Source organism: Platalea leucorodia (genome assembly GCF_965183815.1).
Source record: "Platalea leucorodia genome assembly, chromosome: 5".
In the NCBI taxonomy this organism is placed as follows: Eukaryota; Metazoa; Chordata; class Aves; order Pelecaniformes; family Threskiornithidae; genus Platalea; species Platalea leucorodia.
The window spans coordinates 27358649-27375931 of record NC_138827.1 but is presented as its reverse complement, the minus strand read 5'-3'; the positions used below and the strand labels follow the sequence as shown (position 1 = coordinate 27375931).

At 39.1% G+C, this 17283-nt stretch overlaps 1 protein-coding gene across 1 annotated transcript in view; it reads right to left on the bottom strand.

The window, feature by feature from the left end:
* Nucleotides 1-1657: 1657 nt before the first annotated feature.
* SLC1A7 (solute carrier family 1 member 7) overlaps nucleotides 1658-17283 on the bottom strand; it is a gene marked incomplete at its 5' end in the record, with an annotated part of 56469 nt that continues 40843 nt past the window's right edge. Inside the window, 4 exons of the mRNA XM_082314571.1 lie at nucleotides 1658-1965; nucleotides 4089-4188; nucleotides 8344-8478; nucleotides 11630-11824. Of these exons, the coding sequence (XP_082170697.1) occupies nucleotides 1729-1965; nucleotides 4089-4188; nucleotides 8344-8478; nucleotides 11630-11824 (667 nt within the window). The 3' untranslated portion in view covers nucleotides 1658-1728. The remainder of the gene's footprint in view (nucleotides 1966-4088; nucleotides 4189-8343; nucleotides 8479-11629; nucleotides 11825-17283) is intronic.

Below are 17283 nucleotides of genomic sequence, written 5' to 3'. Positions count from 1 at the left end.
TACAGGACTTGTTCAGGAGCAAATTGTTTTGAATAATTTCAGTTCTTCCCTATTCTTTGTGTTCTGTGTTTGTTGTTTTCACTCTAGGATCAAATCAGGAAAATAGTTCCCAACTGTATGTATTTTCAAATTAATACATCATTTCTGGGGAATTATAGGCAAACAAGATGTAAGTTTGTTCTTTCTGGATTTACCATTTGATATTTAAACTACCTATACCACAGCCCTCTGAGGCAACTAATTAGTGCATGACAAAAGAAATAGTCTGAGCAGGAGCCCTCAAAGAAGAGGTGAATATGCACATGCCAGGAGAGCCATTAATCATGTGTATGAAGCACTTTTGCTTCTGGTGAGTGCAGAAATTGTCCTTTTTGACTGGGTTATTTTTTCTCTACAGACGAGAGGAGCATATTATAATACCAGGCACATGTTATCTGAAACTGGTATTTCACAAGTAGCTAAATATGATATGTCAAGTGTATTGGTATGAACTAGTATGTAATCTCTGGATCAAATCCCAACTTTTCAAAAGGTCTCCTCACTTCCACTCTCCATTTTGGCAGAGAAATAAGAAGACACTAATAGTCGAAGTGCACAGACAGCCCGTTTTTAAATGGCAGGTTTATTAAAAATGTTCTCTATCACAAACATTGGAAACATACTCAGCAGATTTTATTTTAACTGAAAGATTCAGTAGATAGTGGAAAGGGAGTAACTGCCAATGTAGATCAACCACTGAATTATGAGAAATAACGGGCCAGTTTCCACAGCAAACTCCTCACAAAACCCCAATATTACTCAGCATCATCAGGTTCCAGTTTGTGTTCAGTCTGCCCTGAGGATGAAGCATATAGTTCACAAGCTTGAGCTTTGGGTTTATACATATTTACAGTAGAACAACCTACAGATTACAGGAGAGGACACATTAGCACCAGTGCTTATGGATTACGGCTCACATCGCCTCTGCCACTGCATGTGCATGGTACTGACTCTACTGAAGAGTTAGGTTAAAAAAAGGTTAATAAGTCTGGCACTTGGAAGGCAAACTGTGCTCTGCAGTGACCTAGGAATTCTTCGTGTTTTGTATCACACTTGGATGCCTGTCTCTGAAGGCTGCCCATCAGAATTACCTTAATGTGCTTTCTTGCAAAAATGCATGCTTTCCTTCACCTCTGCCTGAGGTGTTATTTAGTAACATATGTAACCCCTTGAGATCAGGAAATCAGTGTGATTTTCTTACTGCTGTTCTAAAACTAAGCACAAACTCTGTATTTAGTGAATATTAGACAAAACTAGTATCTTTAGCAGTTTTGGTGAAACATTTTCACATAGCAAAAAATCTACATAAATACAGTGTTCATAATTACTGAGATTCACAAAAAAAGGCTTTGGTTAGAAAATCAAAAAGGGTCAAATAAAAAAAAAACCTTTAAAAAAAGAAGCCAAAGGAGTGTCAAATACTATATTGGAGACAAATGAGTGCAGAATAAAACAGTAGACGTCCATTAGTTAATTTTTCAGTATTAAAATCTTCCACCTAAAGAAGCCCATGTCTCTTGCAAGCTGTGTGCCTTTCCTGACATTCACAGCTGGTCTCCTAGCTCCAGTACAAGCAGGGTGGCAATAATTCCACATTTTCCTGTTCAAGGCAAAGAGTCCCTCTTCCAGCTGTGAGGTAGAGATTGGGTATCAGGTCACTGGGGTATGAGATACCACTGAGTGTAGCAGTTACACATTTGTTTCTAGTTCATTTATTTCAATAGTGCAGTGATCTTTACTGTTGGATTTCTTAGTGTGATTCTCCACTGGACTTTCTTCTTGCTCCACTTGTACGGGTATGTGGTGCTGAAGCCCTTTCACTGTTTCTGGTCCACGAGATTCATTCATGGTCTTCACACAGCCATTTCTCTGGTAAGCCACAATCTGGTGGATGTTAATAGGCTTAGTTTCACAGATCAATGGCACCTATGTGAAAAGCATTAAGATTTGGAATACTGCCACTGTTTGCTGTATACAACGGGAAAGGAATTTTTACTTTGAAAGCCTGTGGTCTGCTTTACATTCACCAGGATTATCTAGGGCCTCCATAGACTTCCAGCACCTGTTTCTCATATACACTAAAGCATCTTTGAACCATCTGGATAAACTGAAGGTGTCTTTAAGTATGTAAAAACGCAAATTCTGTCACAACTCTAATTTAACTTATACCCACAGTAATAACTGCTTGCATCAGTAAAGCAATATAAGTAGGGTAAATACAGACTAGAATTTCAGGGCTAAGTTCAAAAGATACGGACTCTCAATGACCAGTATGCTGAGCTTTGGGCAGTGCTTGCTCTTGAGTGCAATTACATAGACCAGTAAGTATTTGTTGTTGTCTTCTGCCTTTCTTCTAACCCAATAAACTAACACCTGTCTTTTTAGTTTGCACTATTTCAAAAGAAAGAGAGGATTTTATTGACTGATTCATAAGTTAAATATTGAAGTGTCCTTTAAATCAAACCAGAAGCTCTGACGGGGAAAATAAGACGCAAATACTGGCAGAGAAAAGAGGTGGGCTTGCAACTGAGAAAATTTGGCCTTTGGGTATACATTACTAACTCCACAAATTATGCAGCCAAAACATATGGCAGACTAATGGTATATTTTAATACAATTATAGAGCACGATGTGAAGAAAAATCTCATCACGGATGACTAAATAATCTCTTGGGAGGGATTTTATATTCTTGAAACATCTCTTCTTGAGTTCTGACTGAGTTCTAAATAGAGCAATGAAACGTCAGGAGGCCTGAGTTGTGCAGGAACTCAGGCTATGCGTCTGGCTTCATAACAGATGACATACCTTACCATTAGGCTGTATGTTTAGTGTTTTTGTAGCTAGCTATATGTGTAGCCCATATATTCAGGCCTAAGCCTGTCATCAGTAATTACTGAAGGTGCTAAGTACCTCAGAGGATAAGGCCTGTCTTTCTATATAAAAATCAAAAGAGCAGGAATTTTAAATGCATGTTGCAGGAAGGCATAAGAATGGGATTTACCAGAAAGACTGGCTGTAAAGTGGGAGAAATAATAATAGAAATAAAACTTCGCTGTTAATACTGTTGTTCTTTCTAGAATACTACAAATGATGCACAGAAATGAAACATGCCTTGTGATAATCAGTCCTGATGAAGAAACTTTTCTGCATAAACTATTCTGTCTTTGTGGAAGAAAGGTAGTGAGAGTCTGCCATGAGCTGAAATGGTTGGAGATTAGCACCTCCAAGCATGGTGGGCTCATGGAATTAGGAATCTCCTTTGTCAAGGATTTGAAGGAAGAGCATGAGAAGGAGTTCCTGGTACAAGGAAAGACTGATTGATGCATGCCATTGAGGAAAGAAAAAAAGCATAGGACTGGAGAGAGGCAGGGGCAGGATACAGGGGTATGTGTGGTGTATACAATAAGATATAGAGAAGGAAAAACAAAGATGTGAGGAGGGACTTGTATTAAACGTAGAAGGCATGAAGAAGCCTGAGTGAAGTCAAGAATGCAGCAATGTGCTTGTGCTAGTCCAGAAAGGAAATGATTGCAATGGTGGTTTCAGATTATGCTAACACAGAGGCTTGAAACACCCAGGGTAGTTGCTTTTGTTGTGAGCTTATTGGTTTTGCATATACACACTCATAGATACCTTTACCTCCCCCTACACACAAATACGCAAGGACATTTGTTGCTCTGCTCTGTTGCTGGTCATATTTTTTAGAAGGAAGACTTAGTGGCCAGTCAGGACTTGGGTACTGAGTGTGAGACTCACAGTTCCAGCATCTCGTGCATTTGCAGGACAGTGCAGCTGCTTCTCCTGCTCCAAGCCCTAGTGTGCCAGACACAGCTGGCTGGCAAGCTTTGAACTTGAGTGGTTGTTTTGCATGACCTCATGCAAAAGGATGTCTCCACCCCATCTGGCTAAGCAGCACATTGCCCAATTCTGTCCTCTCTCTGAAACACCTTTTATAAACTAGATGAAACAAATGTGGGAGGCTGAGAGGTTGCAGGTTCTCTGCTGTAATATGGCACATGCTGGCACACCCTGGCTCATGGCGTTGTTACCTCATCACCGTCCTTGATGAACTCCTTCCGGCAGATGTGAGCCATGATCCCAGCAGCCAGCGCATCTCCCAGGACATTGATCATTGTTCTAAACCTGTCTCTGAAAAATGAAATAGTAATGGTAAGTTGCTGGCTCTTTGGGTACATGCCTATGCCTTCATCACAGCAGTAATTATAGCTGAAGGCCAGTTTGGCTGTTTTTATGAGGTAACAACTTTAGAAATGGTAGTAAGGAGTTTGGCATGGGGCAGCCACCAGTTACTAAGCTGCTCAGTTGGGTTTTCCAGCCTTTTCAGAGCTCAGTGCCCTGTGCTGCCACATACTTTAATTTGCATCTATCTGAGCTAACTAGAGCAGCTGTGCCTCCTTATGCATGCAAGCTGATTCAGCACTAAAAAGGTTTAACACAGCAGATCAAGATTGCATTTATGTCTAAGTTTTTCTGTTAAGGTCCAGTATTATGGCCTGATTTGGAGGCCGGTGCTGCTTAATTCAATAAAAGTAGAAGGCAGCCAGTACAACCAGTACCTTGTATTAGTTATCAAGGTCCCAATCTCAGCAACCAAAGCACTAGTTAAGAAGATTATTGTATTGGTAGAATGTACAGAACACAATTCAAAACTCAGAAGATTGCTAAATAACTACACTCACAAACTAAGCAGGAACTGACCATATTTAAATCACGTCCATTTCTGAAAAAGCTATGGTTGCTATGGCTACCAGTGGCTCTTAAAGACTCCCCGTTTTCAGTCATCATCTTTTCCAATTTAAATTTGTATGCTTGACAGTACTTTGTATATATACAGTTTCACTATTTTTCATTTATTCATTTATGGAATCATTTCTTCCCTGTTTACACCTTCTACCCACTGTCTAAAAAGTAAATCTATTAAAATACAGATTGTAAATACACAAAAGTAGGTGGTTGTCATAGACAAGTGTTACACTTGAAACAGCTTGGAATCTATAAGTTAAAATTGATGAGATTTCAAATAGACAATATAGCTTTTAAGTCTGAAATATATAATGTCTTTTCCAAGAAAAACATATACATCTGAAAACTATGTCATATTGGTAATGTAATTTATAAATGCGGGTTATAAAATGGAGGTTCAGAAATCTCCAGATGTTTGGCTTATTAAAGTCAGTGACAGTCCAATATCAACACTGCCCAGATTTCTGATCCTGTATCTTAACATAGAAAAGAATTGAAACTTTGTGCTGATTTTTTTTCAGACATTTTAGGCATGTACTCTGTGCATGCAAATGTTTATGCAGTTGCTTGCCAAATTAGCATGAAAGTTCCTGCATTAAATGTTATTTGTGTGTACAGTTACCCAATTGTACATGCAATTGCAAGTAACTTCAGCAATAATATTCCACAGCCTACACCTAGATGTGGTTGTTGACTCCAGGACCCAGTCCTACACTTGTTTGCTGAATCCTTTTTTCTAATTCCTACTGTTCTGATTTTGGGTTTTGCCTTGAGGAAAATTCCCACAAGAATACGTTAAGCAGGGAAAAATACTGTTACAGCACATATTGATAGATGTTCCTGTTACACATAGACTTTTTTTTTTCCTTGGTTGATCATCAAATTTTGATTCTTGGAAAGATATTCTGAGTTGTTAATTTTGGATTGTGCAAAGAGTCATCTGTGGTAGAGAAGCAGCTGTATGAGCAGAGCTCAAGAGTTTGCACTCCCTTTTGGGCTCTGATTAGCATCTCTTCTGAAGACAGAATGTTTCTGAGGAAACAGTGCACCATACTGAAACTCTTAAGAAAATGGATTGCCTGGCACGTTGTTTGACCAGTTCTATTCCACGTTTCTGTGTGTAAGGAGTAGTCTGCACTATGCATGAGTAGAACCACATTGCACATCATCACTGACGTTTTTCCACTAAGAGGCCAACCTGCTGCTAGTGGCATTTCTTTCAGTGCAAACCTGCGACTCGGGTGTTGCAGTGGTATTTTAGCTTTAGATGGTATTATTAAAGATGCAAAATTAAAGATGCAAAATTTTTACCTTGCATTTAATAAATTAGCTGAGAAACGTTTTTATTTTCTTCTTTATGTCTCTAGGCACTAGCTAAGGGTATGAAGTTCACAGACATGTTATGGCTACCTAAATGAATTGTAATACCTGCAGTGCATTGCAATGGGTATTTCAGTCTCGTGAGATCATCTAACCAGCCTTCTTTAAGCATTCTTCATACTGCAGTACTTCCAAAACTAATATTGAAAATATTCATCATGTCAACCATGTTGACACTTTGCATCTGCAGGCTCCTGAAACCACCAAGTGCCGAAATATAGAAATATACTTTTTGTATGAAAGGTCATCTGCAAAAGACAGAAAATTGGGTCTGTTCCTGCTCACTTTTTAATACCATCTGGAACTATAGCCTTTTTGTCTGTTGTTCTGAAAAGTTTTGTAAGACAAAAAGACGCATAATTTCCATATACACTTACTGGAAAACTTACTGGAAAAACAATGAAATGTTGATGTTGCAAGAGCTGGGTGAAAACTGAGCAATATAGAGGGAAAAGGCTTTTGCAATACAGTTTAAAATACTTTGATTTTGTTGCGCTTCATTAACTTTTGAGCTTCAGTGACTAGCATTAGAAAGGCTGCTTTATTAAAATCTTAACTGCCATTCCCAAATTTAGGTGCCCACAGCAGATACTATTTATCCTTCACAGAAGAATATTCCTGATATTCCTAAAATAAAATGTCTTAAAATATGCATACAACACAACATTCGTGACTCCTATTAATAATAATTATATACTATTACACTGAACAGGAAAGTAAATAATTTCTTCTCACAATTCTTTGTACAGAAGATCAGTGGCTTGAAGTTGAATAAAGTAGGATATATAACAGAATGGACCTGTAACACGTTTTTACCCAGAACCTTGATGTAATGAAACTCCACTGTATTAATGGAGATATATTTTATATAGATTAAATAAAAAATAATTTGGACTGTTTCCTTGTGGACGCATACGCTAGTTATGTAGTTAATTGAAATGCTAATGAGCTAGGGAACGGTATTTTACAATTCATCTTCCTAGGCTATTCAAAATTGTTTGACTGATTTATGGACATTTACATAAAAGTTAAGAGTTCAAATAAACCACTCCTTATGAGTTTTAAAGTGGCTCTTCTCGTGGGTATCACAAATCTCTTTTATTCTGAGTGTGTTAAGTTTTAGCCTCTGCTTCTGCTGTTAAATCCTCAGTGATTAGAGATGCAGCAAAGTAACCTCTCTACAGAATGGCTGCGCTTGCAAAACATGGCTCTGTGCAGGGGGCTACAAATTGCTGCTGCCTATTTAGCACTGAAATCAGAAAGAGCAGAATTGCATCAGGATCCGTGATAAAAGGAAGACATTATTAGCCCTAATGCAGTGCATTGCAAGTATTACATTCTGGTTGACTGTATCATGTTTCTAGTTGCAGTAGAAGTAGCTATATACAGCACAAACCATTACTGTACTGTCATGGCTATTGCAGGCAGAGCGGTATCTGTGGTGCGGCAGTACTTGCCTGCTTTAGCACTGGCTCATGCCTCTTTGCAGAGTGCTTCGCTATGTTAAGATGATGTCTTTCAAGTGTCAGTGGGCTGATAAGCAGAGTGCGGGCAAACCACATTTCCTAGGAATGTCAGCCCCTTGTCCTTGTCTAAGGCAAGGTGCTGGAGTTGCATCTGACGGACATTTGTCTAGCCTGACCTTAAAACTTCTCATGAAAGTCATCCTCCAACCCAGCTAGGTGCAGCCATTTCCATTGCCTGACTATCCTTCTAGATAAAAATCATTCTTAAGTTTTCCTGTGATCTGACTTAAGGTAGTTACTTTGGTCTAATTCTTCATCTTCCCTCCCTGTGAATGTGAAGAACAATTGATCACTGTCCTCTTCAGGACAATCTTATCTATATCAGAAACTGCTGTGGTGACCTCTTCCAGCCTGCTCTAGTTTCAGACTAAATGAATTCCACTTCTTCAGCCTTTCCATGTAGGTCATATTGCCCAAGTCTCATCTAGACTCTCTCTCATTTGTCTATGTCTTTTTTCAACATAATGCCCACTTCAGCAGAGTATTTAATCTGAGGCCACATTAGCATCATTTCAAGCAAAATAATTACTTCCCATGCCTTTTATGTATATTTGTATTACTATACCCCTGGAGACCATTTGCTTTTTTAGCAATGTTGCCACACTGGAAACCTCAAAATCTGAATGTTACTTACAGTGCCCAGTCGACGGCAATAATCAATGTGATGTCGTCTGTTGGGAGCCCAACTGAGGTCAGAACAATGACCATTGTCACCAGGCCAGCTTGCGGGATACCTGCAGCACCTATGCTTGCAGCTGTTGCTGTGATACTTTAACAAAGAAAGAAAGAAAGGAATAAGCTTTACCATTGACGGGTTGCTCTGCAAGAAACTACACCATGTTTCTACAGGAGCTTTCCTAAACCATAATCCTTCTTACAGAAGGCACTGCACAGATGTGCCAGTGTTTTGTGGACAGAAGCCAGGTGAGAGGACAAGAACAGGCCAAACTGTCTGCCCAGTGCTGAATTCTCACCCTCTGCCTTTGCAGCCTTGGTGCTGGTGGGGCGGTTCTGTTATCTCTTAATATCACAAGTGCAGAGAGAGGGGGGCAGCCAGGCTGTGGGCTTCTCTGAGTTACATCAGCTTCTCATTGTTCATGGCACCATGCAGCGCTGTGTGCCACGAATCTGCCAGCACTCCTCATCGCTGCTTCACCCTTGGCAGCAGAGCTCCCAGCAGACATCTCTGAGTCATCATCGGCAGTTCCTGTGCCAGGCAAATTCGCGGCTGGCTGCAGCTAGGGCCTTTAATGTCAATCCATCACAAAGAGGCTAGGCCAAGGGTAAAGAGGCTGGGCCAAGGGTGAAGTCCTTGCATAGCACATGGCTTTGCATACTTGGATCTAAACATGAAGCAAGCGTGAATGTGACTGTACCTCTTCAGTTTCTGGAAAGTATTTTTACTTGACCTTCACACCCTTTTTTCAGCCAGGCAAGCAGAAATGAATGGGAGACCAGGGCAAGAGTGGACCTGGCAGGCTTAACATTGCTTTCATAATGCTATTTTTAGGGGAGGGATTTCATTCCTTTTTCCAGGAGCAAAAGTGACTGGATATATTCATTTCCGCCCATCTGGCCACTTCCAAGAGCTAGGCCATCCAGCAGAAAGACAAAAAATGAATGTTGACAAGTGTAAAAGGATGACATAAAGCATATACGCTGATAATCCACTGCATTCATCAATCCAGAGTTTCAGAGCTTTTGGCAAGGAGTTAAGTCTCATCAACCTCCTGTGATGGAAAAGGAGGGTAACAGTATTCACCCATATGGAAACTGAGACACAGAGATAGGCAGTTATCTTGCTTACAGCTGTACAGTGTACCAGTAGAGCAGCATGAGTATTTATAACTAGAGCCCTTTCCTGCAATAAAAAAATACATTTGCATGTGGGTGTGATGGGGAATGAGAAAAATTTAAAACTACATTTTGAAAGAGTTAGGTTGTATAGCATCCTAATAGCATTGTAATAGGCAGATTATCAATAGAAAGGAAGGGACAAAAGCTCAGATGTTGAGTAAGAGATAAATATAATGAATATTAACAGGTTCTCCAGTTAGTGCTATAAACTGGCTAGCTGATTAGGACTGCTTCTGCCTCCTAAGACAGTTCAGGCCAGAAAATCTCATGACTTAATTGGGAATGTTTAAGATTCTACAAGCAAGCTCATCTGCTGTTCCATTGAATTTTGACCTTAATGTAGATGTTTCTTCCTATAACATGCCCAGCTGATGGGAATAGGATCTTAACTCTCTTTTTCTGCTACATCTAGGTTTGCATAATCACATCGACACAAACTGTCAACCTGGATTTTACAGACTATGAGCAAAGTAGACTGATAATTTTTCTAGTATTTTTTTTTTATCTCTGGCAAAAATATCCTGGCAGTCAGGAATATTTGAATTTCAAATCTCCAGATCCTAAAGTATCAAGATCTGGGGCAGGTTTGGCCCATAGAATGCAGTTAAAATTTGGCTTCAGATATTCAAGGTACTGAATCCACTGTGATTTCCTATTTACCCCCTCCTTTTGTAAGTCAGTCTTTTTATTTCTTTTCCTTTCTTGGATTTTTCCACTCTTCATTTGTATTTTCCTTCTACTGTCTTTACTTCTTTCTGGTCTTTATGTACTAGCACTTAATATGAGGAGTGAAAATAAAGGGATGAAATAGGGTTCTGCTAAGAGAAAGTAAGAACTTACCTTCTTTCCATTTACTATCACCCTCCTTCTCCTTCATTTTTCAAATCACCATTCTCTGCTTCAAGGTGTATGTAATGTCTGCCCATGCTCTGGGACATATTTTGGGACCACATTCTTAAAACATCTCCAAATTAAAAATCACCGAAGACTAAATTTTCTGGGAGAGAGAGAGTCTGAAGCAAGAGCTCATATGGGCACAATTTATTTCTTCTGCTTCTAGTCTGACCAGATCTTGCCAGAAGCCCATTAGCAAACCTCAGCTGTCATCTGGGTTAGTTTCAGGACTCTCCTCCTCTTGTCATGAAGGTTTTCAAGTCCAGCAGAAGATGGGCAAGGCCCAGCAGTGTAAACGGGACAGTGATGAGGTCACTGGGTGGGTAGGTAAGTAGATCTCAAATATGTTGCACAAGGCTCTATGAGGAATGTTTTTCTAATCATTTGTTCCCTGCTGGAAACCTGCAGGTTTCAGTCCCTGAGGCATTCTTTGGCAGCCACTGGAGTTATTCTGGCAGTAATTGTTCAGCTGGATCTTCCAGTCTTTTGGATCCATTACAGACCTTTCAAGGACAGAGTATGCAGCTATACCATTCTCTACCCACTGAGAGCATGGTTGTTTATGAAGTTTTCTGCTTTAACAAGCAGCAGAGAAGACATTTAAAAAATATCTGAGTGATATGACATCTTAATGAAAACCTGCCCTGATAGTAGCATCTGTCCTCCTTCCCTGTTCCCCTACTCCTTCAAGGTTTGACAGAGCTTCCTAACACACACTAGTCCCTGTTATCTGATATAGAACTTTTTGCGTTTGTTTTGCATTTTTTTTAACCTTTTCCTCTCATGTAAAGATGCAAACCAGAGTTAAAGTTGAAAACAATTCTGACATTTAAAATAGAGTTTTAAACACCAATAATTAATAATAGTAAAATGTTCCAATCCTAGTAAACAATCAATGGATTGCCTAAAAGTAAAAATTAGACAGTTATCCTCAAACAGAAACACGTTTCCTGATGTCCACGTGCTTTTATTGAACGGTACCAGTACAATTTCCCTTTGTACAGTCCCTGATCTCTGCATTACTGAAAGATAACCATCCTCTGATGAATGGATTCTTTGATAATAGCAAAGATGAGTTTTGTTCTGAACATAGCTACATACAAGAATCTTAAGAGTGTCAGACTCAACAAGACAAGCAAATCGCAGCATGTGGAATTTGAAGTTTATACCTTATAGTGATAATCTGCCCAAAGTCCAGCTCATAGTTGTTTACTTGCGCAATAAAGATGGCAGCCACCGCCTCGTAGAGTGCCGTCCCATCCATGTTGATGGTGGCTCCCACAGGCAGCACAAACCTCGCAATCCTCCTGTCCACATGGTTATTCTCCAACAAGCACTTGAAAGTGATAGGCAGTGTGGCTGAGCTGCAAAACAGCGAAGAGAAGTACACATTGAATTATTTTTATTTCTGGGGAATAGAACAAATTGTAGCAAGCCTTCTCCAGGCAGGTTAAATTTTACTCTAACCATGTGAGCAATGCTTCTCATTCTTTGGTATGCAGGTGTAACTCACCCCTTTGCTTGAGGTGGGTAAAGACAGTTATGTGTATAAATGCTAGAGTTGTTAGTGCAAATTTTGCTTCCCCCAAATTAAAAGTGTCATTCTCTCTTTCCCTCTTTCTTCAGAAAAGGGATAGAAATCTCGCAGAGGCAGTATTGTACTCTCAAATGCAAGACAGGGGAAACACCCTGTGCAGCTTATTAGTAAAATCTCTGAAAACTGTTGTGCACTCATGGTTTCTAAAAAAGTTTCCTTCCAAGCCTTCTGAAATAGAAAGCCATTTTTAAACAGCAAGAGTAACCATAAACAAGGAAAAGTATAAAGCAAGAAGGGCTCTTAACTCACTGTATGGAAATGCTATATAAATGCCCTTAGGGATTGTTCAAGTTCTCACTGCATATTGACAGTAATTAGACAACCAGTTTAGGCAATGAATTATAATGGTAGTGAGAGCTTACAAGAGATCGGAATGCTGCTTGGGTTAAACTCTAAAACATCCCAGTGGGCAACAGCTCTGACCAAGAAACTACTCCTTCTTTTGCCACAGAATGCATTAATGCAGTAATGTCCTACCTCATGCGAAAGCAATTTCTTACTTCTGGAAGGGGTTAGGCAAAGATCCTATCAACAGCACGCCTGAAAATAAAAGCTACAGACCAAGCTCCTGTATTCAGGAATATACAATCCCATTTCCTCTCTGGGACAGATCTGCCCATGTCCCTTGTGTGATTGTACAGCAATCACATAACTGCAGGTCATATAATAATGTGTACATATGTAAATGAAATATAAATATGTATGTGTGTGGAATGGTATGGAGTGGAATGGAATGGTGTAAGACTGTTTGACAGGTATTCATTTTAAAATGAGCTTGATGCCTTCCAAACTTTAACCCTCGATTTCATAATCTCTAAAAAAAAAATCTGGTTTTGTTTTCATTAACTGAGACAATTAATTAAATACTATCTTGTCATAAAATTCCCTGTTTTCAACAAGACGCATGCGTTTTTAAATAGTAGCACAACTAAACATGTTTATCTTTATATTTTATCAGCCTTTTTGCAACATTCTGCATTTTACCATACAGTGACACATTCACTAATATGTCACAAGTAATTAAACTGCATTCAAGTGAGTAAGGGTGTATTTTTTATGGCACATCAGTTTATACGGAAAATAAGTAATACCATTGAAGAAAATATACAAATGGCAAAATATTTTCCTTGTTAAGATACTCATTTTAATATACTGCTCAGTATCTGAGACTATTTAAATAGATCTAAAATAGCAAACTCCTTCAAAATTATTTCAAAGTTACCTCTTTAAAGAGATAAGTAAATACATGAGAAATAATGGTATCATCATACTAAGGTCTTTAATGTTCTGTTCTCTTGTGATCTACATGCCCTGAGTCATGAAATCTAGGTGTCTTTCCACTAGTTTGGACAGTTCAGATTGCTCAGTCGCTGTGTGTTTTGAGCCTCACATCAGCAATGCAGCTCTCATATCTAAATCTTATAATGACCATTATCTGTTCTGAATGGAGGATAACACATTCGATCTACAAATTCTTTCTCAGCTGTTACATGTGACCTACAAAATCACAGAGAGATTCTTAAAGCTCTGAAATCATAACCCCAAGTCTGCAGGAATGCATTAGCAAAATGTTTCCATGAGCAGGAGTTGTCATTTTGTATCTGTGCAAGCTGTTGTTTGAGGAAAGTAACAGTGTTTGGAAAGGAAAAGTAGCTTTCTGCAACAGAAACACAAGTCTATGCTTTCATTACGATACCTCTGTTGTCTATAACCTTATAAAGTCTGACTGGTGAATGATTTCCTACAGACTGGCAGTCACTGCCACGAAAATCTGGACAAAAGTAATTCTCTAAGTATGCAAATAAACTGAAAGGTCAAGGCAGCAATAGAAATCTGACTACCTCTGGTAACTGGGCTATATTAAACTTCTTCATTCTGGCAGTCCAAATATTTAATCAATATTTACTTTGAAAAACAAACACAGCAAAGCATAGCCCCCCACACTACACATTAGAACTACACATTTCTCTCTTGGGCATGCCTATCATTTTTCACGCATTCATTTGTGAATGACTGAAATTCTGTATGTCTTGTTTACCATAAAATGTTCATAAAATAAAAGGGTGAGGCTGGGGCTCAGAAACTGAAACCCCTGGTGTAGCTGTAACTAGGAGCAGACTGCCACAGTAACACTTCTAGATGTTCTTAACTATAAGCAGGGCCAGGAAGCAATTACTAAGCTTACTATTCATTGCCTCCCTTCCCTGCAACTACTCCAGTTGCGGAGGGTTACTTGTTTTTAAAGACAGTCTTTCCTCAGCCATTTGGCTTTTCTGTAACAAAACCCTGTCTGATTTCTTTGGGGGAAAAAAGAGGAGAAAAAGGTAATCTTACAAGTCCTTTTCCACCTTGCCCACACTTCGACATACCAGAATTTTAAACCTAAATGCCTTCCTGTTCTGAGGGCAGAGAGCTGAGCTGTGAAATGTGCAAATTTTAACTGACTGACGTCTTCTAATTTGGTTGAGATATGGCAAAGACTGTAAAAAACAATCCCGTAATACCAATGGCACAACCAGCAAAATCTGTATCTATTTCCACTGTTATAAACGGAATGTATGACACTGTTTTTGCAAGAATTCAACTCTTAAACTTGTGCATTATCGCACAGGGAGTCAAGTGCTTCTTTCATTTTAATTTTGTGCTGCTAGAAGTAAAATTTCTAGAGCACATAACTAGATGCTGGTTTTGTTGTTTATTAAATATTATAATAAAAAAGAAAATGGGCAGAATGTAAGTGCAATGATGATGAAAAACATTGTGCAATATATTGAAAGGAAACAAATTTCCAGGTCACAGATTCTTGTACCTTCCTAGCACAGGCAACTACTACATACAGTCTCACTCAAATTTATGACACTGCATCTTAGAGCTGGTAGACTGTCTGTCCTAACTATTCCTATTGAAAGGCTTTCCAGAATTCACTGTTCAGATGAGAAATTTAATTTATGATCTAGATGTACTCTTTTCAGTTTACACTAAATTTGCTTTTATGTGCTTTATGCATTTCTCCTTGCACAAATCAGTCCAGCTGTTACAACACGTATTGTTAGAAATCAGTTCTGTCCCCTCTCAGCCTGGATTGACCCAATCAGAATTTTTAAAGTCTTCTCTTACAAGATTGCTACTTTACATTCCTCATTACCCTTTCAGCACTTATTTCAATCTGAATGAACTTCTCCTGAATACAGGTGACAAAGTTATGTGAAGTATCCTAGGAGAGGTTGTCTTGTTCAATGATGGTTTGTTTTTACTCATAATGTATCATCTGGCACATATCAGAAAATATGTGTCTTATTTAAGGCTTTGGCTGTTGGTGACTTACTAAATGGCAAAGAAAAAAAATGTTCCTACTGCCATTTTTGAGTTATATTAATATATAATTTCAATGGCTGAAGAAAAAACATTCTCAAATAAATACATGAATTTGTCTTTCCATTTAAATTAGGTGAGGTTTGTTTTGTTGAAAGCCGCTTTATCTAGTGTTAAACAGTGGAGCAGTAACATGAAAGCCTGACATGTAACATTTCTTAGGAGGAAAAAATACTCTAAAGCACTGATCTTAATCTGTTAAGTCTTTTAAAAACTGTCCTAAAGCTTTAGCTAAGAGGAGAGGTATCTTCTCCCAGCACTAACTCTAACAATTAAAAATACATTTTTAGTGTCTTAACTCAATTTTGGGATAAAATGCTGCAGCTGCAGAGACTAAACTTAAGCTAATGCTGGATCAGGCCAAGCTCTTACTAGTATGAGCCACAAAGACAGCTAGTCACAGTGGAAGAACAGCTGTTCAGCCTGCTCTGTTTATCTTATCATTCAAACGCATTTTGATATTTGCTCCAAAAAATCAACAAACTGATCTCATCTCCCTTTTGCCAAATCTGCCTTTAATTTACACTGTGCAATAGCCAAGATCTTAGTGTTTCATAAGCAGCAAAACCCTTGAAAAACTCATGTTGTATCACTTGTCTTCAGAGAAGATGAAAATTGCTTCTTTTGATGGGATGTACCACTGACAAGATGCTGCTGTAATTCATTAATGATATGGAAAGATGACCTAGAAAAATAAAATTCCCTCATGCCATTGGAATGAGGAAAGCTAAAATCAAGAGGAATTTTGCCTGTAGGCCAAATATTACTTTTTCAATGCAGTAAGAGGTGACAAGATCAGGGGCAAGGGCGGGGGGGGAGAGAAAGCGGCAAGTCAGAAATCCACAGTTATGCAGCCTGAACACCACAGAGCAGGGCAAGGCGGGCAAGGACAGCACGTGCTCATCACACCTTACTGATGTAGTAAAGAGGAGCTGTGTACATCGCTATGGGCGCCTGTTGCCAAAGCCAGCCCGTACTGGGGCCAAGGGTTTGACTTCAGGGGCAGGCTGGCCAAGTGACTGCTGCAGGGATTTGGTGCTAGTCATAGGGATTGCGTTCACTGTGTCCTAAATGATGCACCAAAGGAACAAGAGATCTCCTGCTTCTCTGTTCCTGCCCCTCCAGTAATGTCTGTGCAAACCAAAATATTGCTGTGACTGGGATTTCTGGAGAAATATAAGGAGATTGAGAATGGGGTGTAGAACTTTTCGCTAAAGGGAAATGGGTTGAAATAATGTTCAGATTCAATAAAATCATTGCCATGAGACAGCTGTTTAGTGGCTTTCAAGTTCCCTTGTGTTACATTCTCGGGTTTTGTACATGGTATTGTTTTTGGTTCTTGCAGTTTGACTTTCAGCTTAAAAAGAAAGCTGTCCACAGGTGCAGACTAGCTGGAATGAATATCAGGCTTTCTTTCTATCTTTAGATGTAGACATGAACTGACACAGAAACATCTGCAAGAAAGAAACACATCAGTACGCTTAAAACCAACTCTTTGTTCTCCTCTAAGATGATCTGAAAATCCAATACCCACATTATGAGTCTTATATAATGCCCCTGTGGCAAGTATTATTTAACCAAATACAGATGTGTCGACTGTCAGGAGAAGCAGCTCTCCTGTCCAGCACCAATTATTTGTGCATGTTCTTTTGGCAACAGCTCGGTTATGTGCAGTATCCATTCCTTTCAGTGTAACAAAGGTGAAAAGTTCAGCTATCTCTAGACAAGGCACTGCTATTTGAGCAGAAAAACATTAAAAACCATGTTGGGACAGTGTTGGATTTGCAAAATATACACACTGGTAAGAAGGGGCAAACAGAGCCAAATCCATCAAACATGTCCAAGCCCCAAATC